The 16787-nt window shown below is 42.8% G+C and overlaps 1 protein-coding gene across 1 annotated transcript in view; it reads right to left on the minus strand.

Annotated features, from left to right (window-relative positions):
• Window positions 1–219: 219 nt before the first annotated feature.
• Window positions 220–16787, minus strand: part of hyou1 (hypoxia up-regulated 1) — a 104040-nt gene continuing 87472 nt past the window's right edge. The window contains exons 21-25 of the mRNA XM_061701930.1: window positions 10248–10504; window positions 10083–10167; window positions 3167–3428; window positions 834–968; window positions 220–615 (exon numbers count right to left, since the gene is read on the minus strand). Coding sequence (XP_061557914.1) covers window positions 569–615; window positions 834–968; window positions 3167–3428; window positions 10083–10167; window positions 10248–10504 — 786 coding nt within the window. The 3' untranslated portion in view covers window positions 220–568. The remainder of the gene's footprint in view (window positions 616–833; window positions 969–3166; window positions 3429–10082; window positions 10168–10247; window positions 10505–16787) is intronic.

Consider the following 16787-nt stretch of genomic DNA (forward strand, 5'->3'; position numbering starts at 1 on the left):
TCTATTCAAATACTGCAGATAACATACTGCACACAAAACGGCACAAATACACGTTTCTGGCAGAGGGCAGTAAATCAACTCCAGAGGCAACAAGGTGTGTGCGTATTTAGCAGCTAGTTGTCAGCTGTCAGTGAATGAGCTATCAAAAGGAATGTGGAGGTATTCGGTCAGACTGTGTTGCGTTGATATTGATCCAATGAAACAGAGTCTAATTGGAACTGAAATTTTACAAATGTATTTATTTATGTTTAATTCTTTTAGTTTTCAGCATATTGATCTGTCGGGAGGGTTCACATCTGTGTCAGCATATGACGACGATATGGATAAAAATACAGTGCACATGAAGAAAAATACACCTCACTAAAACAAAAAAACCAACAACTTTGCAGTTAATTAAATTTCTTCATCACAGCGTATGTATCTGTTGAGACCAACGTGAGAAAAAGGAGACCATCTCCGGCTAACCAATCGGCACATATGTTCAACAAATGGACATCAGAACAAAAATGAAAAAATTCAACATTTACAGTGTCAATAAATATTGTGATTATTTTCCCAGTTCCAATTGTTATAATTCATCTTCTATGTGGTTCTCAGATCTGGCTTTCTCAGTTCCTGAAAATGAGCACAAAAGGAAAAAAAACATTTTGTGATAATATGAACTCCGTAGTGTTTATCAAATTTCACTTTTTAATTACCCTTAAGCCACATTTGTCATGGAAGAAAAATGAAAAAAAATGTGTCTGTTAAGTTTTAGTTTTACATTAGTGAATGATATTATTCACTTCTTTCACACATTGGAAGTGTGTCATAAAATTGTACAGCAGACCAACCTGTTTTTGATTCTTCTCTGAGCTGTGACTGGCTATCAGATTCTATCTGGAGCTGTGATTGGCTATCAGATTCTATCTGAGCAGCGCTTTCCTCTGTGGGCGCAGCATCACCTGGCAGCTTGTCTTCTAGGCTTTCTAGATTTGAATAGGTAAGTCAATATCAGGTATTTTACTTATCACATATCAGCGCTTCATTATGATTTACACACATGGAAATAATTGTTGGTACCCCCTGTTAATGGAAAAAAAAAAAAACGTGGTCACAGAAATAGCTTGAATCTGAAAAAAGTATAAATAAAAAAAATTATGAAAATAACCAATGAAAATCAGACATTGCTTTTGAAATGTGGTTCAACAGAAATATTTAAAAAATAAAAAAACTCATGAACCAGGCCTGGACCAAAATTATTTTGTTGTACAACCTTTTGAGGCAATCACTGCAATAAAACGATTTTGGTGACTTTCAATGAGACTTCTGCACCTCTCAGCAGGTTTTCTGACCCACTCTTCATGTACGAACTGCTCCAGTTGTCTCAGGTTTGAAGGGTGCTTTCTCCAGACGGCATGTTTCAACTCCTTCCACAGACGTTCCAATGGCATTTAGATCACGGCCCATAGAAGGCCTTTTCAGAATGGTCCAAAGTCTTGCTCTTAGCCATTCTTGGGTGTTTTTAGCTGTGTGTTTTGAGTCTTTATCCTGTTGCAAGACCCATGATATGCGACCTAGAAACAAGCTTTCTGACACTGGGCATAACATTTCTCTCTAGAATGATATTCTTGAGGTTTCATTGTACCCTGCACATGTTCAAGACACCCTGTGCCAGATGCAGTTAATCAGTCCCAGAACATAACAGAGCCACCTCCATGTTTCACAGTACGGACACAGTTCTTTTCTTGGTTTGCTTCATTTTTGCATGCCAAAAAGTTCGTTTTGTCTTGTCTGTCCATCGGACATTCTCCCAGGAGCTTTGTGGCTTCTCAACATGCAGTTTCACAAATTGCAGTCTTGCTTTTGTATGATGTATTTTCAACACTGGTGTCCTCCTCGATCCAATTTGGCTCAAACAATGACGGCTTGTGCGATCTGACACTGATGTACCCCTGACCTTGGAGTTTAATTTCTTTTTAAATTGTTCTGGGCTCTTGTTACCATTCATATTCTCCTTCTCTTCAATTTGTCATCAATTTTCTTCCTTCGGCCACATCCAGGGTTGGCTACAGTCCCGTAGAGCTTACATTTCTGAAGCAACTGTAGTCACAGGAACATCAAGCTGCTTGGAGATGCTCCGTCTCATAGCCTTTACCTTTAACATGCTTGTCTATAGTTTCCTTTCTAATCTCCAGAGACAACGCTCTCATTCGCTTCCTCTGGTCCATGTTTAGTGTGGTACACACCATGTCACCAAGCAGCACAGTAATTACTTGTCCCCCTTAAGCTTGAAGATAACCGTGATGCTAATTAGAGGACATACCTTGTTTAAACATGTCCCATGGTTCAAATTATTAACTAAGCCCCTGTGACAATGTCCTATGGACAGATGAGACAAAATTTTAACTTTCTGGTAAGGCACATCAGCTCTATATTTACAGACACAAAAATGAAGCATACCAAGAAAACACTGTCCCTACTGTGAAACACGGAAGAGGCTCTGTTATGTTCTGCGGTTGCTTTGTTACAGCTGGCACAGGGTGTCTTGAATGTGTGAATCTCAAGATTATCAAAGTATTCTAGAGAGAAATGTGCTGCCCAGCACATTTCAAATGTGCTGAGCAGCACAAAAACCTTTGTGTCAAGTCACACCTCATTGGTATTGCAACAGAATAATGACCCAAAACCTAGCTAAAAACTCACAAGAATGGCTAAGAGCAAAACATTGGACTATTGTGAAGTGGCCTTCCATAAGCCCTGATCTAAATGCTATTGAACATCTGTGGAAGGAGTTGAAACATGACGTCTGGAGAAAGCACCCTGAAACCTGAGACAACTGGAGCAGTTTGCTCATGAAGAGTGGGTCAGAAAACCTGCTGAGAGGTGCAGAAGTCTCATTGAAAGTCACCAAAATCGTTTTATTGCAGTGATTACCTCAAAAGGCTGTACAACAAAATATTACAGGTACCATAATTGTTATCCAGGCTTGTTTCACAAGTTATTATTATTATTTTTTTTTATAATTCTGTTGAACCAAATTCAATAGCAATGTCTGATTTTCATTGGTTAATTTTCATTACTTTTGTCAGATTCAAGTTATTTCTGTGACCACTGGGTTTTTCTTTCATTAACAGAGGGGTACCAACAATTTTGTCCACGTGTAAGTGTGCAAGTCATCACCCACCATTGGTTTTGTCAGTGCTCTCCTCTGTAGGAGGGATGACTTTCTGTTCAGCTGTGCTGTTGGCTGTGCTGCTTTTGTCAGAGCTGGTGGTATTCTTGGCCTTGGCTTTAGACTTCGGTTTGGCAAACTTTGCCTTGTTGAGCAGATAGTTGACTTCTCTGTCCAGCAGGGAAAGCTTTGCTTCAATGTCTTTTGAGAGCATGATTGGATGGTCTTTTGGAGAACGTTTCTCCTGCTCGGCGGCAGTCTCATTCCTCCATGTCTGGACAGATGGTGTGGTTTTCATGCATTACTTCAAAAATACATATTTTATAACAGCTGTTTGCTTTTGTAAAAACAATTTTAAAAAAATGGGGCATTTACTGGCAGAAGTTCTAACAAAAGACCCAATTGCACCATGTGGGCTGTACTACATAATCCTCCTATGATATACCAGTACCCCAATGAAGTGGGATATTGCAACTGTTAGCTTTTACAAAAAGTACAAAAAGTGATATGGAATCCCGAAATCAGATACTAAACTGAAATTACTTGTCAGATTAAAAGTGTTAAAAGGGAACCTAGACTATCATGACAAATACGTCTTAAAATACAGCCAGTGACTTACTTTTGAAATACAGTGTGACATACTTATGAATTATTCTTGTTATAACAAATGTTTTTGTTGACACAATAAGTTGATACACGGTGGCCTCAATGTTTTTGCGTGCGCAATGCATTCTCGATTGGTGACGTGTAATGGTTGCCGTTTGCGGCCGTACATTGCTGCCCTCTTACATTAGTTAAATGTTTAAATCTGCACACTTGTATTGTAAACCAGCGTTTCCCCTACATATGCTTTACTTGGGTAGGCCGCCCATGTATACTGAGAGCCGATCCAGAAGATGAAACAATGCTCGCTCATACAGACCCGTCAAATGTCCATATTTTGTTATAGAAATCATCACTGAACGCTGACTCCTTCCGGCTGTAACTCCTGATTGTTCCGGATATTGGAAAAAACAAAAATCCAGTGTCCGACATTACCGGCCAGTGTGGCACTGTGTTGGGCCACCACGACGCTTTAACTGGCCAGTACAAATTTCATAAATTAATTCCATGACATAAACACTATCTTCTAAGGGGGGAGGGGGGGGGGGGTGGCACATCCACATTGAACAGTCACCCAAACTGCCTTCTTTCTGCTGTACTAAGGAGAATGGTTGGTGCACTATTTTATTACGCCCCCCCGACTAGTGAGCCGCGGAGGATAAAGTTCTCTTTGCGTCCGGTGTCAACACATTATAAGTCACTAAGCATCACCTCCATGGTAGCGAACACTTACAAGTGTTACAAGGGAGGATGAGGAGTAATTAACATGGGAAGCAGGGAAAGCCATGCAAATTGTTGAGCTATCATGACATGAAATCGCCAAACACCACAAGTGGTGTGGTGATAGTTGTCACATAGGTCTGGCTGGAACCGCTTTTGCGCAGAGAGTAACAAACTTTGAACAACAAAATAAAAGGCAAATCAACACGTGTTTCGAGATATAAATATAAATACATGGCCGCACAGGACACCATCTGAACCGCAAATGAATGTCACTGCACAGGTCAGTTGAGAATGGGGCCATATATTGTTAAAAGTATATTATTAATAAATATTGTAACGTTAGATAACCTTTATTAGTCCCACAATGAGGACAGTTTAATATTTTCAAGATAAAAAAAAGATAAAATATCCCATAATGACAAAGTAAAAACATTTTCAGATGTTTGTGACCGGATTGTGTCAAGGCCCAAATCTGGGGAAGGATACAAAATAATTTCAGCAGCATTGAAGGTCCTGAAAAGCACTATGGGGTCTCGATTATTCAGAAATCTGGCCGTCCGACAAAGCTGAGTTAACCGGGGAAGAAGGGCCTTGGTCAGAGGGGAAAAAGAACCCTATGGTCACTAAGGCAGAGCTCCATTGTTCCCTTGCAGAGATAGAACCAATCAGGCCTTTATAGTAGAGTGGCCAGACGGAAGCCACTTCTAAAAGGCACATGGGACCCCAAGGATTCTCAGACCTGCAGAAACAGACCTCCAGCCAGGGATTGTTAGGGTCTTTAAATGTAATTCTCAGACCTCCAGCCAGAGCCCGGACTTGAATCCAATCGAACATCTCTGGAAAGACCTAAAAATGGCTGTCCACCGAAACTGCCCACCAACCTGACTGACCTTGAGAGGATCTGCAGAGAAGAACGGGAGAAAAATGCCCCAAAACAGGTGTCCCAACCTCGTAGAGACATACCCAAGAAGACCATAGGCTGCGATTGCTGTCAAAGGTGCTTCATCAAAATATTAAGCCAAGGGTGTGAATATTTATGTACCCATTTACACAACTGTCTGAAAATGTTTTTACTTTGTGATTATGGGATTATTTTATGTCGATTTCTTTTCACACTATATTCAAATCAGCTTCAGAATACGTCACTGTATGCAAGACCATCTGTAAAGCAAGTATATTGTTGGTATGTTACTAAAAACAAACCACCTGTATATCGAAATAGATATAATTGGATAGAGCTTTGGGCCCTAGTTTGTAATAATCGGACAAGGATTAAGGATTTTATACCACTTTTTATGTAGCAAATCATCCTAAATTTATCCATCCAACCACCCATTTTCCATACCGCTTAAGTTATCCTCACAAAGGTCGCAGGCGTGCTGGAGCCGATCCCAGCTGGCTCTAGGAGAGGTGCAGGGTACATACACCCTGAACTGGTTGCCAGCCAGTCGCAGGGCACATACAACCAACCAACCAACCAGTCGCACTCACACCTACGGGCAATTAAGAGTCTTCAATTAACCTACCCTGCATCCATCCATTTTCTTTAGCACTTATCCTCACTATCCTCATCCCCGAACTCCTCTCCTCCAAGCTTCTCCAGCTCAGCATCTCTGCTGCCATCTGCCAGTGGATTTAAAGCTTCCTGACGGGCAGGACACAGTAGGTGAGGCTGCGGGACAGCACCTCATCTACATGTACCACCAGTACCGGGGTGCCCCAAGGTTGTGTCCTCTCTCCGCTGCTCTTCTCTCTCAACACGGACTGCACCTCAACGCACCCGGCTGTCAAACTCCTGAAGTTTGCAGACGACACCACAATCATCGGCCTCATCAAAGACGGTGACGTGTCTGCGTTTCGACAGGAAGTGCAGCAGCTGGAGCTGTGGTGCGGCCGATAAAACCTGGAGCTGAACATGCCCAAGACTGGATCAACCATGGACTTCAGGAGGAATCCTTTGCCACAGCTGCCCCTCACGCTGTCCAACTGCCCTGTGTCTACCATCAAGACCTTCAAGTTCCTGGAAATTACAGTCTAAGGACATGAAGCGGGAGATCAACATCAACTCCATCCTCAAAAAGGCCCAGCAGAGGATGTACTTCCTGCAGCTTCTGAGGAAGCACGGCCTGCCACAGGAGCTGGTGAGGCAGTTCTACACAGCAGGCATCGAATCACTCCTGTGTTCTTCCATCACAGTCTGGTTTGGTGCTGCTACAAAAACAGTTAACTTCTCAAACAGTTAACTTACAATTCCATTGTATCATGTTGCCAATTTTGTGTTGAGATTGTCACATCTCTGTCAGGCCAATTATACATTACTCATGCATGCACCAGGAAGTCCTCGATTTGCGGACGAGTTCCGTTCCTACGCTGGCGACGTAACACGAATTTCACCGTTAAAGTCGAAATTTACGGCGAAATACTTCTGTTACGGGTATTGTCCCACGTGATTGTGACAGCAAGCTCAGTGTGTGTGGGCGTGTGCGTCGATGTGTGAGTGAGACGGGACTGCGGAGATTAGCGGAGGACCCGTTGACGAATGTGCAGAGGAGCTAATAAAGCCATTAAAGCAGCCAACTCGGTGCTTCGTGCCTTTATTGTTGCCGCCACCCAGCTCAGCTATGCAACGAGAGAAAGGAGTTAACCCCTGTGTCTCCCGACCACGGTCAGGTGACTATAGCAGGAAAGGTTAACACTTCGTATAAAGAAACTAAAATATTTAAAAAAAAAAATAAGATGCTGTACTTACCATTACTGCTGAGTGTGTAAAAAAAGGAAAAGATACTCCCGGCGCACAAACACAGACAAGCACTATGCACTAGCTAAGCAGAAACACTATGGTACTGGGACAAAATGCCGGACGAGGCACGGGCGTAGTAAAGTCGAAACGTCGTGGGTCGAGTACGTCGTAACTCGAGGACTTCCTGTATTTGCATATCTGATTTTGACTAATACTGGCCACTCATGTGCTTGAGTAGCATCTGCACCATTTGCACAGTTGACATTGTCCCAGATTATCGCACTACTAGTCACTTTAAACTGCTCTAATTGCAAGTCTCTGCATCTTATTGCACAATTGTTAAAAAATATATATATATATTGTACCAGCATTACCACATTACTGGTAACCTTTTATTGCTCAGTGACAGTTTTTTTTTCTTTTCTTTTTTTTTTTAATATGTCTTTATGTCTCAAAAGCATTCTCTGTCAATTGACTGACTGTTGTCGTACTAGAGCGGCTCCAACTACCGGAGACAAATTCCTTGTGTTTTTGACATACTTGGCAAACAAAGATGATTCTGATTTTGCCTGTCTTATCTAAAGTTGATGAAGTGGGAAGTTAACAAAAGCTTTTTATTTTGTGGAACGCTGTTGCCATGGCGACACGACAAACTGATGTTTCACCATAACAACAAAAGCTGTTTTGACTTCATCACAAATGCCCATGTCTCTTAAAAATGTCAAACACTTGATTTGTGTTCTGGCCGAAAGACTTCTACAATTATTATTTATTTGTAGTCATTGGGGCACATACTGGCAAACGTGCCACACAAATCAAAACTTCTTGAAGATAGTTCTGCATGTACAGTGCCTTGTTAAAGTATTCGTACCCTTTCAACTACTCACATTTTGTGACCTTATAATCACAAAAGTCAGTCTTGTGTTAAATCTTTGGGACACGCCAACACAAAGTAGCACATAATTGTGAAGTGGAAGGAAAATTATACAGTTTGCTACATTTTACGTGAATATAAATGTGAAGAGTGCTGTGCATTTGCATTCAATGGATCTGCAATGTGCCGGTAGCCCAACACGCCAGTACCTCAATGTGCCAGTTCTCCAACGTAGCCAGGGGTGCGAGGCCCTTAATAGCTGCTTGCAGCTTTTAGTTAGGCCCCGAGCAGCCATCGAAACCTTGACTTTTTTTGTAGAAAAATGCCAAAATCTTAGTGGAAAATGTGATTTTTAAACAGGCCATTTTCAGATTTTTCAATGGGGGTGTCTACTCAAGCCATCTCATATGTCAACACACAGAGCAAGCCAATGGTCAAGATTTATTTCAAACTTCACAGAAAACAACTCTGTACGTAGCTAACTGGAAAATATATGGATTATATTATTGTGTATGTGCAATAAGTATAGTTCGTAAACCTTTGTTTGACTAGATTAATTTGAACGCGCTTATACATGGCGCCACCCTGCATCGGCCGGCCCACCACCACAAGTAAATTCTCAACGTAGGGGAAACACTGTGTAAACAGTCCATCCATTGCAATAAAGTTAAAAAAAATAAAAATTGCTACCCTCTGCCAAACTAAAGGCTGCCACACACCGAGCGATACGGCTAAACCTGATTGAACTGTCACATCGTGGGCATAGTTTAGCAACTGTTTTCATGATTGGCCGATCAGTCTGCCGCTGGTATTGCTGCTAGTCAGAATTTGAAACACTGGCAAACAGCCAATCCAAATGCACAGAAGCTTTCACTTAAGTAGAAGATATATTTCCAGTTTTTAAAAGTGAGCTGGGCAGCCACGCCAACCCAAGCCATATTCATAATGTATAACTTGCCTGACGATGGAAAAGCGAAGCTTGTGAACAAAATGTACCCTGCGTACATTCCAATGAATGAGTCAGCAAGACTATTTAAAATATCCGCTTTCACGCTGTTATTCTCGCACACATCCTCTCTTTCGCAACCCACTTCTTCCTTGAGTATTAAGCTAGACTTGTATGGTTTAATAAAGTTGATCAAGTACTCAGTATACAGTATTCACCACTTATGCCCAATGTATCCACTCATGTCTGATTTAGTTGTGAAATGGCAAGCTGATGTAGACTCGGCAATCACAGACCACTAATTGGTTAAACGTGACATCGTCTTTATTGGAGATAACAATAACTCAAGGGATCTGTTTATTTTACCTGATGACACCAGTAAAGACCGTAAACTGTGGAAATGACAGCTGTTTACTGCAGATGCCCTCTGTCTAAGTCGGCTTTGCCAAGCAACAGTCACAATGACACCACTGAAAATGATCAACTCGAGCTGCTTCACACACATCATTCTGCTTCACACGCATCTTCATTCTCATATCGATTTTCAGTTGCCGGTTTATTCCTCTCTCCTCATGTCTTTGATCACACTCTGTCTCGAACTGAAAAGGCTGAACAGTGTTCATCACTGCCACTGGCACTTGTAGCTACTGCTAAGAACACTGGTGAAACTGGGTGCAACCCCTTTTGACGTCACTACCCAGAATGCACTATGACGCAAACAACAAATGGTGACCTCTGTTGAAATAAAGTTTAATAAAAATATATAGATCTGGAAATGATTCTCAAGTTTTATTTTATTGTTATGTAATCAAACCAAAAATGATGATATAAACCAAACTTGTCATTAGCCTGAGTTCCCTTTAAATTCTACAGCCCTGCGCCAACATGACAGATTCCCACTGGCATCATCCCACCTATGTTATGGGACTGAAACCAGCTCAATAGGAGTGAAAATTGTTTGATTTCGACAGAAAACAAGGCTGAAAATTTAGATCTAACTTTAGGGCAATAGTGTAGAAAAAAATCAATAAAATGCACCTACCATTGTCTCACTGATCACTTTTTCTAACATATTCAGCTCAACTTCTGAAAATATTTGATCATCCTCTGGAATTAGCCTCGCACTCCTTTGAAGAATGGTAAAAAGAACATGTCAGTACTAAGAAAATGCAAAAGCAGCGCCCTCGAACTTCCTTGTCAATCTCACCGCAGAAAGATGTTGGAGGTGTTGAGCATACTGTCCAGTGCGGCAAGGCGATCAGGCCATTTCCGTTGCTCTTCCACCCTAAAAAACATGTCCTTGCACATATGCTTGAGCTGTGAAAGCTTTTCCTTGAGCTGATTGGTGGTGGCAGAGTAGCCATCATCATCCATCCACACCGACGCTTCATTTAGCTTTGATGAAATCTGTTCCCTCTCCTCTTCTGTCACCACCAGCTGGTAATCCTCCTGGTATAACTTGTCCTGGAAAAAGCATGTAAATATTATGGAGTTTTGTAAGGTGTTTTTTCTGAGGTGCTCGATCACTAGCCTGTATTTCCATAGAAACCTTCTACGCAGGTTTTGGGGGGGTTGTAATTTACTTTTTAAATGCTTTAAACTTTTATTTTAATGATGTGACAGTTAACCGCAGGCCCCAGGAGTCAAGCCAAGACAAATGTGAATCAAGCCTTTTCTAACATTTCATACTACAAAATAAGTACATCATATATGATTATTGCTGAAATTGGATGCAGATCGATATCAGCCAAAACTCAAGGCTGCAATATTGGTATCAGATGGTGGATCAAGTGGAAAAATTTGGATCGGGACATCCCTATAAAGATACTAAATTATATAAGTACAAGATTATAATTTTAATTACATTTTATATGAATAGAAATTATACAATTATATATATATATATATATATATATATATATATATATATATATATATATAAATAAATAAATAAAAACAATTATATACAATATACATAAGTAGGGTGTCCCTGCTCCAGCTTTCCATCAGTTTGGGATTCCTCACTCTGGAAATTGTTGAAGGCCCATGATATTAACCATTTAAAAAAATTATTGGAGAAGCACCATGTTATTGGTATCGGTGGAAAAAAGTTATCGTGCATGTCAAGGCAAGATCTGCTGTGCCTGAACAATCTGCGTTGCGCATACGCACCATGTTGGCCATATTTGATCGTCTACTACGGCAATCACACGGTATCAAAATGCACAATTTGTGGTGCGCTAGATAGTTGATAGATATACAGAGAGTGTTGTACCTGAACGTGTTCAATGAACACAAGTTCATAAACTAGTTCATATTTTGGGCTCACCACCTGTGGGAGGCGCCATAGGGGTCGGGTGCAGTGTGAGCTGGGCGGTGGCCGAAGGCGGGGACCTTGGCGATCCGATCCCCAGCTACAGAAGCTGGCTCGAGGTACGTGGAATGTCACCTCTCTGGCAGGGAAGGAACACAAGCTGGTGTGCGAGGTCGAGAAGTTCCGACTACAACCCCAATTCCAATGAAGTTGGGACATTGTGTTAAAAAAATAAAAACAAAACAATGATTTGCAAATCATCTTCAACCTATATTTAATTGAATACACTACAAAGACAAGATATTTAATGTTCAAACTGATAAACCTTATTGTTTTTAGCAAATAATCATTAACTTAGAATTTTATGGCTGCAACACATTCCAAAAAAGCTGGGACAGGTGGCAAAAAAAGTGAGAAAGTTGAGGAATGCTCATCAAGCACCTGTTTGGAACATCCCACAGGTGAACAGGCTAATTGGGAACAGGTGGGTGCCATGATTGGCTCTAATTCACAAGCAAAGATGGGGCTCGGTTCACCTCTTTGTGAACAAGTGTGTGAGAAAATAGTCGAAAGGTTTAAGGACAATGTTCCTCAACGTACAATTGCAAGGAATTTAGGGATTTCATCATCTACGGGCCATAATATCAAAAGGTTCAGAGAATCTGGAGAAATCACTGCATGTAAGCGGCAAGGCCAAAAAAATGCCCGTGACCTTCGATCCCTCAGGCGGCACTGCATCAAAAACCGACTTCAATGTGTAAAGGATATCACCACATGGGCTCAGGAACACTTTAGACAACCAATGTCAGTAAATACAGTTCAGCGCTACATCCGTAAGTGCAACTTGAAACTTTACTCTGCAACGCAAAAGCCATTTGTCAACAACACCCAGAAACGCCACCGGCTTCTCTGGGGGGAGCTCTTCTCAGATGGACTGATGCAAAGTGAAAAAGTGTTCCTGACTTCCGACGAGTCCACATTTCAAATTGTTTTTGGAAATTCTGGACGTCGTGTCCTCCGGGCCAAAGAGGAAAAGAACCATGAGGACTGTTATGGACGCAAAGTTCAAAAGCCAGCATCTGTGATGGTATGGGGCTGTGTTAGTGCCAATGGCATGGGTAACTTACACATCTGTGAAGGCACCATTAATGCTGAAAGGAACATAGAGGTTTTGGAGAAACATATGCTGCCATCCAAGCAACGACTTTTTCATGGACTCCCCTGCTTTTTTCAGCAAGAAAATGCCAAACCACATTCTGCATGTGTTACAACAGCGTGGCTTCGTAGTAAAAGAGTGCGGGTACTAGACTGGCCTGCCTTCAGTCCAGACCTGTCTCCCATTGAAAATTTGTGGCGCATTATGAAGCGTAAAATACAACAACGGAGACTCCGGACTGTTGAACAGCTGAAGCTGTACATCAAGCAAGAATGGGAAATAATTCCAACTACAAACATTCAATAATTAGTGTCCTCAGTTCCCAAACGTTTATTGAATGTTGTTAAAAGAAAAGGTGATGTAACACAGTGGTAAACATGACCCTGTCCCAGCTTTTTTGGAACGTGTTGCAGTAATAACACACAAAGTTTATGATTATTTGCTAAAAACAAAGTTTATCAGTTTGAACGTTAAATATCTTGTCTTTGTAGTGTATTCAATTAAATATAGGTTGAACATGATTTGCAAATCATTGTATTCTGTTTTTATTTATGTTTAACACAATGTCCCAACTTAATTGGAATTGGGGTTGTAGATGTCGTCGGGCTCGCCTCCACACACACCTTGGGCTCTGGTACCAGTCCTCTTGAGAGGGGTTGGACTCTCTTCCACTCTGGAGTTGCCTACGGTGAGAGGCGCCGAGCAAGTGTGGGTATACTTATTGCCCCTGTACATTGGGGTTCACCCCTTTGGACGAGAGGGTAGCCTCCCTCCGCCTTCGGGTGGGGGGACGGGTCCTGACTGTTGTTTGTGCCTATGCACCAAACAGCAGTTCAGAGTACCCACCCTTTTTGGAGTCCATAGAGGGGGTGCTGGAGAGCGCTCCCGTTGGAGACTCAATTGTTCTGCTGGGGGACTTCAATGCTCACATGGGCAATGACAGTGAGACCTGGAAGGGTGTGATTGGGAGGAACAGCCCCCCCAACTCCGATCAGAACCCGAGTGGTGTTCTGTTATTGGACTTCTGTGGTCATCACGGATTTTCCATAACGAACACCATGTTCAAGCATAAGGGTGTCCACGTGCACTTGGCACCAGGACACCCTAGGTCGCAGTTCGATGATCGACTTTGTGGTCGTGTCATCGGACTTGGGGCCGCATGTCTCAGTGTGCCTATCAAGCAAACAGTTCTGTGGGTGACGCAATCAACATGGGACTGCACTTCATCCTTGAATACCTCGACAGCACAGGGGCCTCCGCAAGGATCCTGTTCGTGAACTTCAGCTCTGCATTCAACACCATCATCCCAAAAATTCCTCTCCTCCAAGCCTCTCCAGCTCAACGTCTCACCTGCCATCTGGTAATGGATTTAGAGCTTCCTGACGGGCAGGACACAGCAGGTGAGACAGTAGGACACTACTTCATCCACACCCACCATAGGCACCGGGGATCCCAAAGGATGTGTCCTGCTCTTCTCTCTCTACATGAACAACGGCACCTCAACACACCTGGCTGTCAAACTCCGGAAGATTAAATACAACACCACAGTAATCGGCCTCATCAAAGACGGCGATGAGTCTCTGTATCCAGAGGAGGTGGAGTGGCTGGAGCCTTGGTGCGGCCAACTCAACCTGGAGATGAACACGCTCAAGACGGTAGAGATGATCGTCAACCTGCCATGTCAATGGTCAAGAACTTTTGAGTTCCTGGAAATACAGTCTCTCAGGGCCTGAAGTGGGAGACCAACATCAACTACATCCTCAAAAAGGCCCAGTAGAGGACACACTTCATAAGGTTTCTGAGGAAGCACTGCCCGTCCCAGGAGCTGTTGAGGCAGCTTTACACAGCAGTCGTTGAAACGGTTCAGTGTTCATCCAGCAGTTTGGTTTGGTGCTGCCACAAAGGACAAAATCAGAATGCAACGGGGAGTTCAAGGCTGCCGAAAAGAATTATCGGTACCCACCTACCCACTCTTGAGGAAATTGCACGCTGCCAGGACTAAAACAAGGGTATGCAAAATTCTTCAGATCCTGGTCACCACTTAATCCAGCTCCTTCACTCAGGTAGAGGCTATCGAACAACGCAAACTAAAACCAACAGCTTCTTCCCTCTTGCCATTAACTTCTTAAACAAGTTCAAATTCATTGCAACATGCTGCCAATATTGCATCTCTGTTGGGACACTACATGAGTCGTACACATTGTTTTATCACACTGCACTATTTGCATTGTTGTTGATTACTACTGGCCACTTATGTGTTTGCAGATCATTGCATTATTAGTGACTTATATTTGCTCTAAATTGCTTGAGGATTGCATCATTTGCACAGTTGCCACTAATTTCAGCATCACCACACTAGTGATACACTTTCATTGCTCAAAGTTGTAAATGTATATTTCGTCATAGTTGCTGTACTAGAATGGCTCCAACTACTGTGGACAAATTCCTTGTGTGTCAAAAAGCTCAACTTTCGTCGCATCAGTCTATATAATATTCTCCTAAAAGTCTTTTATTCAGATGTTCTTTGGAAAAGTAAGACGAGCCTGTATGTTCTTTTTGGTCAGCAGTGGTTTTCACCTTGGAACTCTGCCATGGATGTCATTTTTGCCCAGTCTTTTCCTTATTGTTGTTTCATGAACACTAAACTTAACTGAGGCAAGGGAGTCCTTAAGTTCTTTAAAAGTTGTCCTGAGTGACTTTGTGGCCTCCTGGATGAGTCATTGCTGTTCTCTTGGGGTAATCTTCGTAGGTTGGCCACTCCTGGGAAGGTTCACCACTGTTCCATGTTTTCTGCATGGTAGGATAATAGCTCTCCCTATGGTTTGCTGGAATCCTAATGCTTTAGAAATGGCTTTTGTAACCCTTTCCAGACTGATAGATGTCAATTACTTTATTTCTTGACTGTTCTGGAATTTCTTTGGATCGTGTTATTTTGTTGCAGCTTTTTTAGATCATTTGTCTGACTTGATTTTGTCGGAAAATATTCTGTTTAAGTGATTTCTTGATTGAACAGGTCTGGAGGTCATCAGGCTTGGGTGTGATCAGTGAACATTCACCAAAGATTCTGATGAGCCACGTTGACTTCCTGATTTAACGTGTGTGTGTGTGTGTGTGTGTGTGGGGGGGGGGGGGTTCATTTTAAAAATAATTTGGGTTATATTTGTCAGATATTTACATTTGTTTGATGATCTTTAACTTTAACGTGGCAAAACTGCAAAAATATAAGAATTAGACAAGGGGGGCAATACTTCTTCACAGCACTGTATGTCAGAGTGCTTTTCTCCGTGTGTGATGTCCAGTCTTTGGGGTGTACCAGCCTTTGTCTCAGGGTGTTACCAGGTTTGAAGTATACCGGAATGTCGTGTTGGTTGAAAATCCATAAATTTCTCAAACAGATGCATATGGAATGACAATATTGTTGCGTCAATCCATCCATCCATTTTCTGCAGCTTATCCGAGGTCGGGTCGCGGGGGCAGTAGCTTTAGCAGGGACGCCCAGACTTCCCTCTCCCCAGCCACTTCATCCAGCTCTTCCAGGGGGATCCCGAGGCGTTCTCAGGCCAGCCAAAGGATGTAGTCTCTCCAGCGTGTCCTGGGTCAACCCCGGGGTCTCCTCCCGGTGGGACGTGCCCGGAACTACTCACCAGGGAGTAGTCCAAATCAGACGCCCCAGCCACCTCATCTGCCTCCTCTCGATGTGGAGGAGCAGCGGCTCTACACTGAGATCCTCCCGGATGACCGAGCTTCTCACCCAATCTCTAAGGGAGAGCCCGGACACCCTGCAGAGGAAACTCATTTCGGGCCGCTTGTATCCGGGGATCTTGCTCTTTCGGTCACGACCCACAGCTCGTGACCATAGGTGAGGGTAGGAACATAGATCGACTGGTTAATCGAGAGCTTCGCCTTTTGGGTTAGCGCCTCCTTTACCACAACGGATCGATACAAAGTCCGCATCCCTGCTGACGCGACACTGATCCGCCTTGTCGATCTCCCGTTCCATTCTTCCCTCACTTGTGAACAAGACCCCAAGATACTTGAACTCTTCCACTTGGGAGAGGATCTCATCCCCAACCTGGAGAGGGCATGCCACCCTTTTCCGACTGAGGACCATGGTCTCAGATTTGGAGGTGGTGATTCTCATCCCAGCCGCTTCACACTCAGCTGCGAACTGCTCCAGTGAGAGTTGGAGGTCACGGCTTGATGAAGCCAACAGAACCACATCATCTTCAAAAAGCAGAGATGCAATACTGAGGCCACCAAACCGGACCCCCTCTACG

Source organism: Phycodurus eques, chromosome 17, assembly GCF_024500275.1.
Source record: "Phycodurus eques isolate BA_2022a chromosome 17, UOR_Pequ_1.1, whole genome shotgun sequence".
Lineage (NCBI taxonomy): Eukaryota > Metazoa > Chordata > Actinopteri > Syngnathiformes > Syngnathidae > Phycodurus > Phycodurus eques.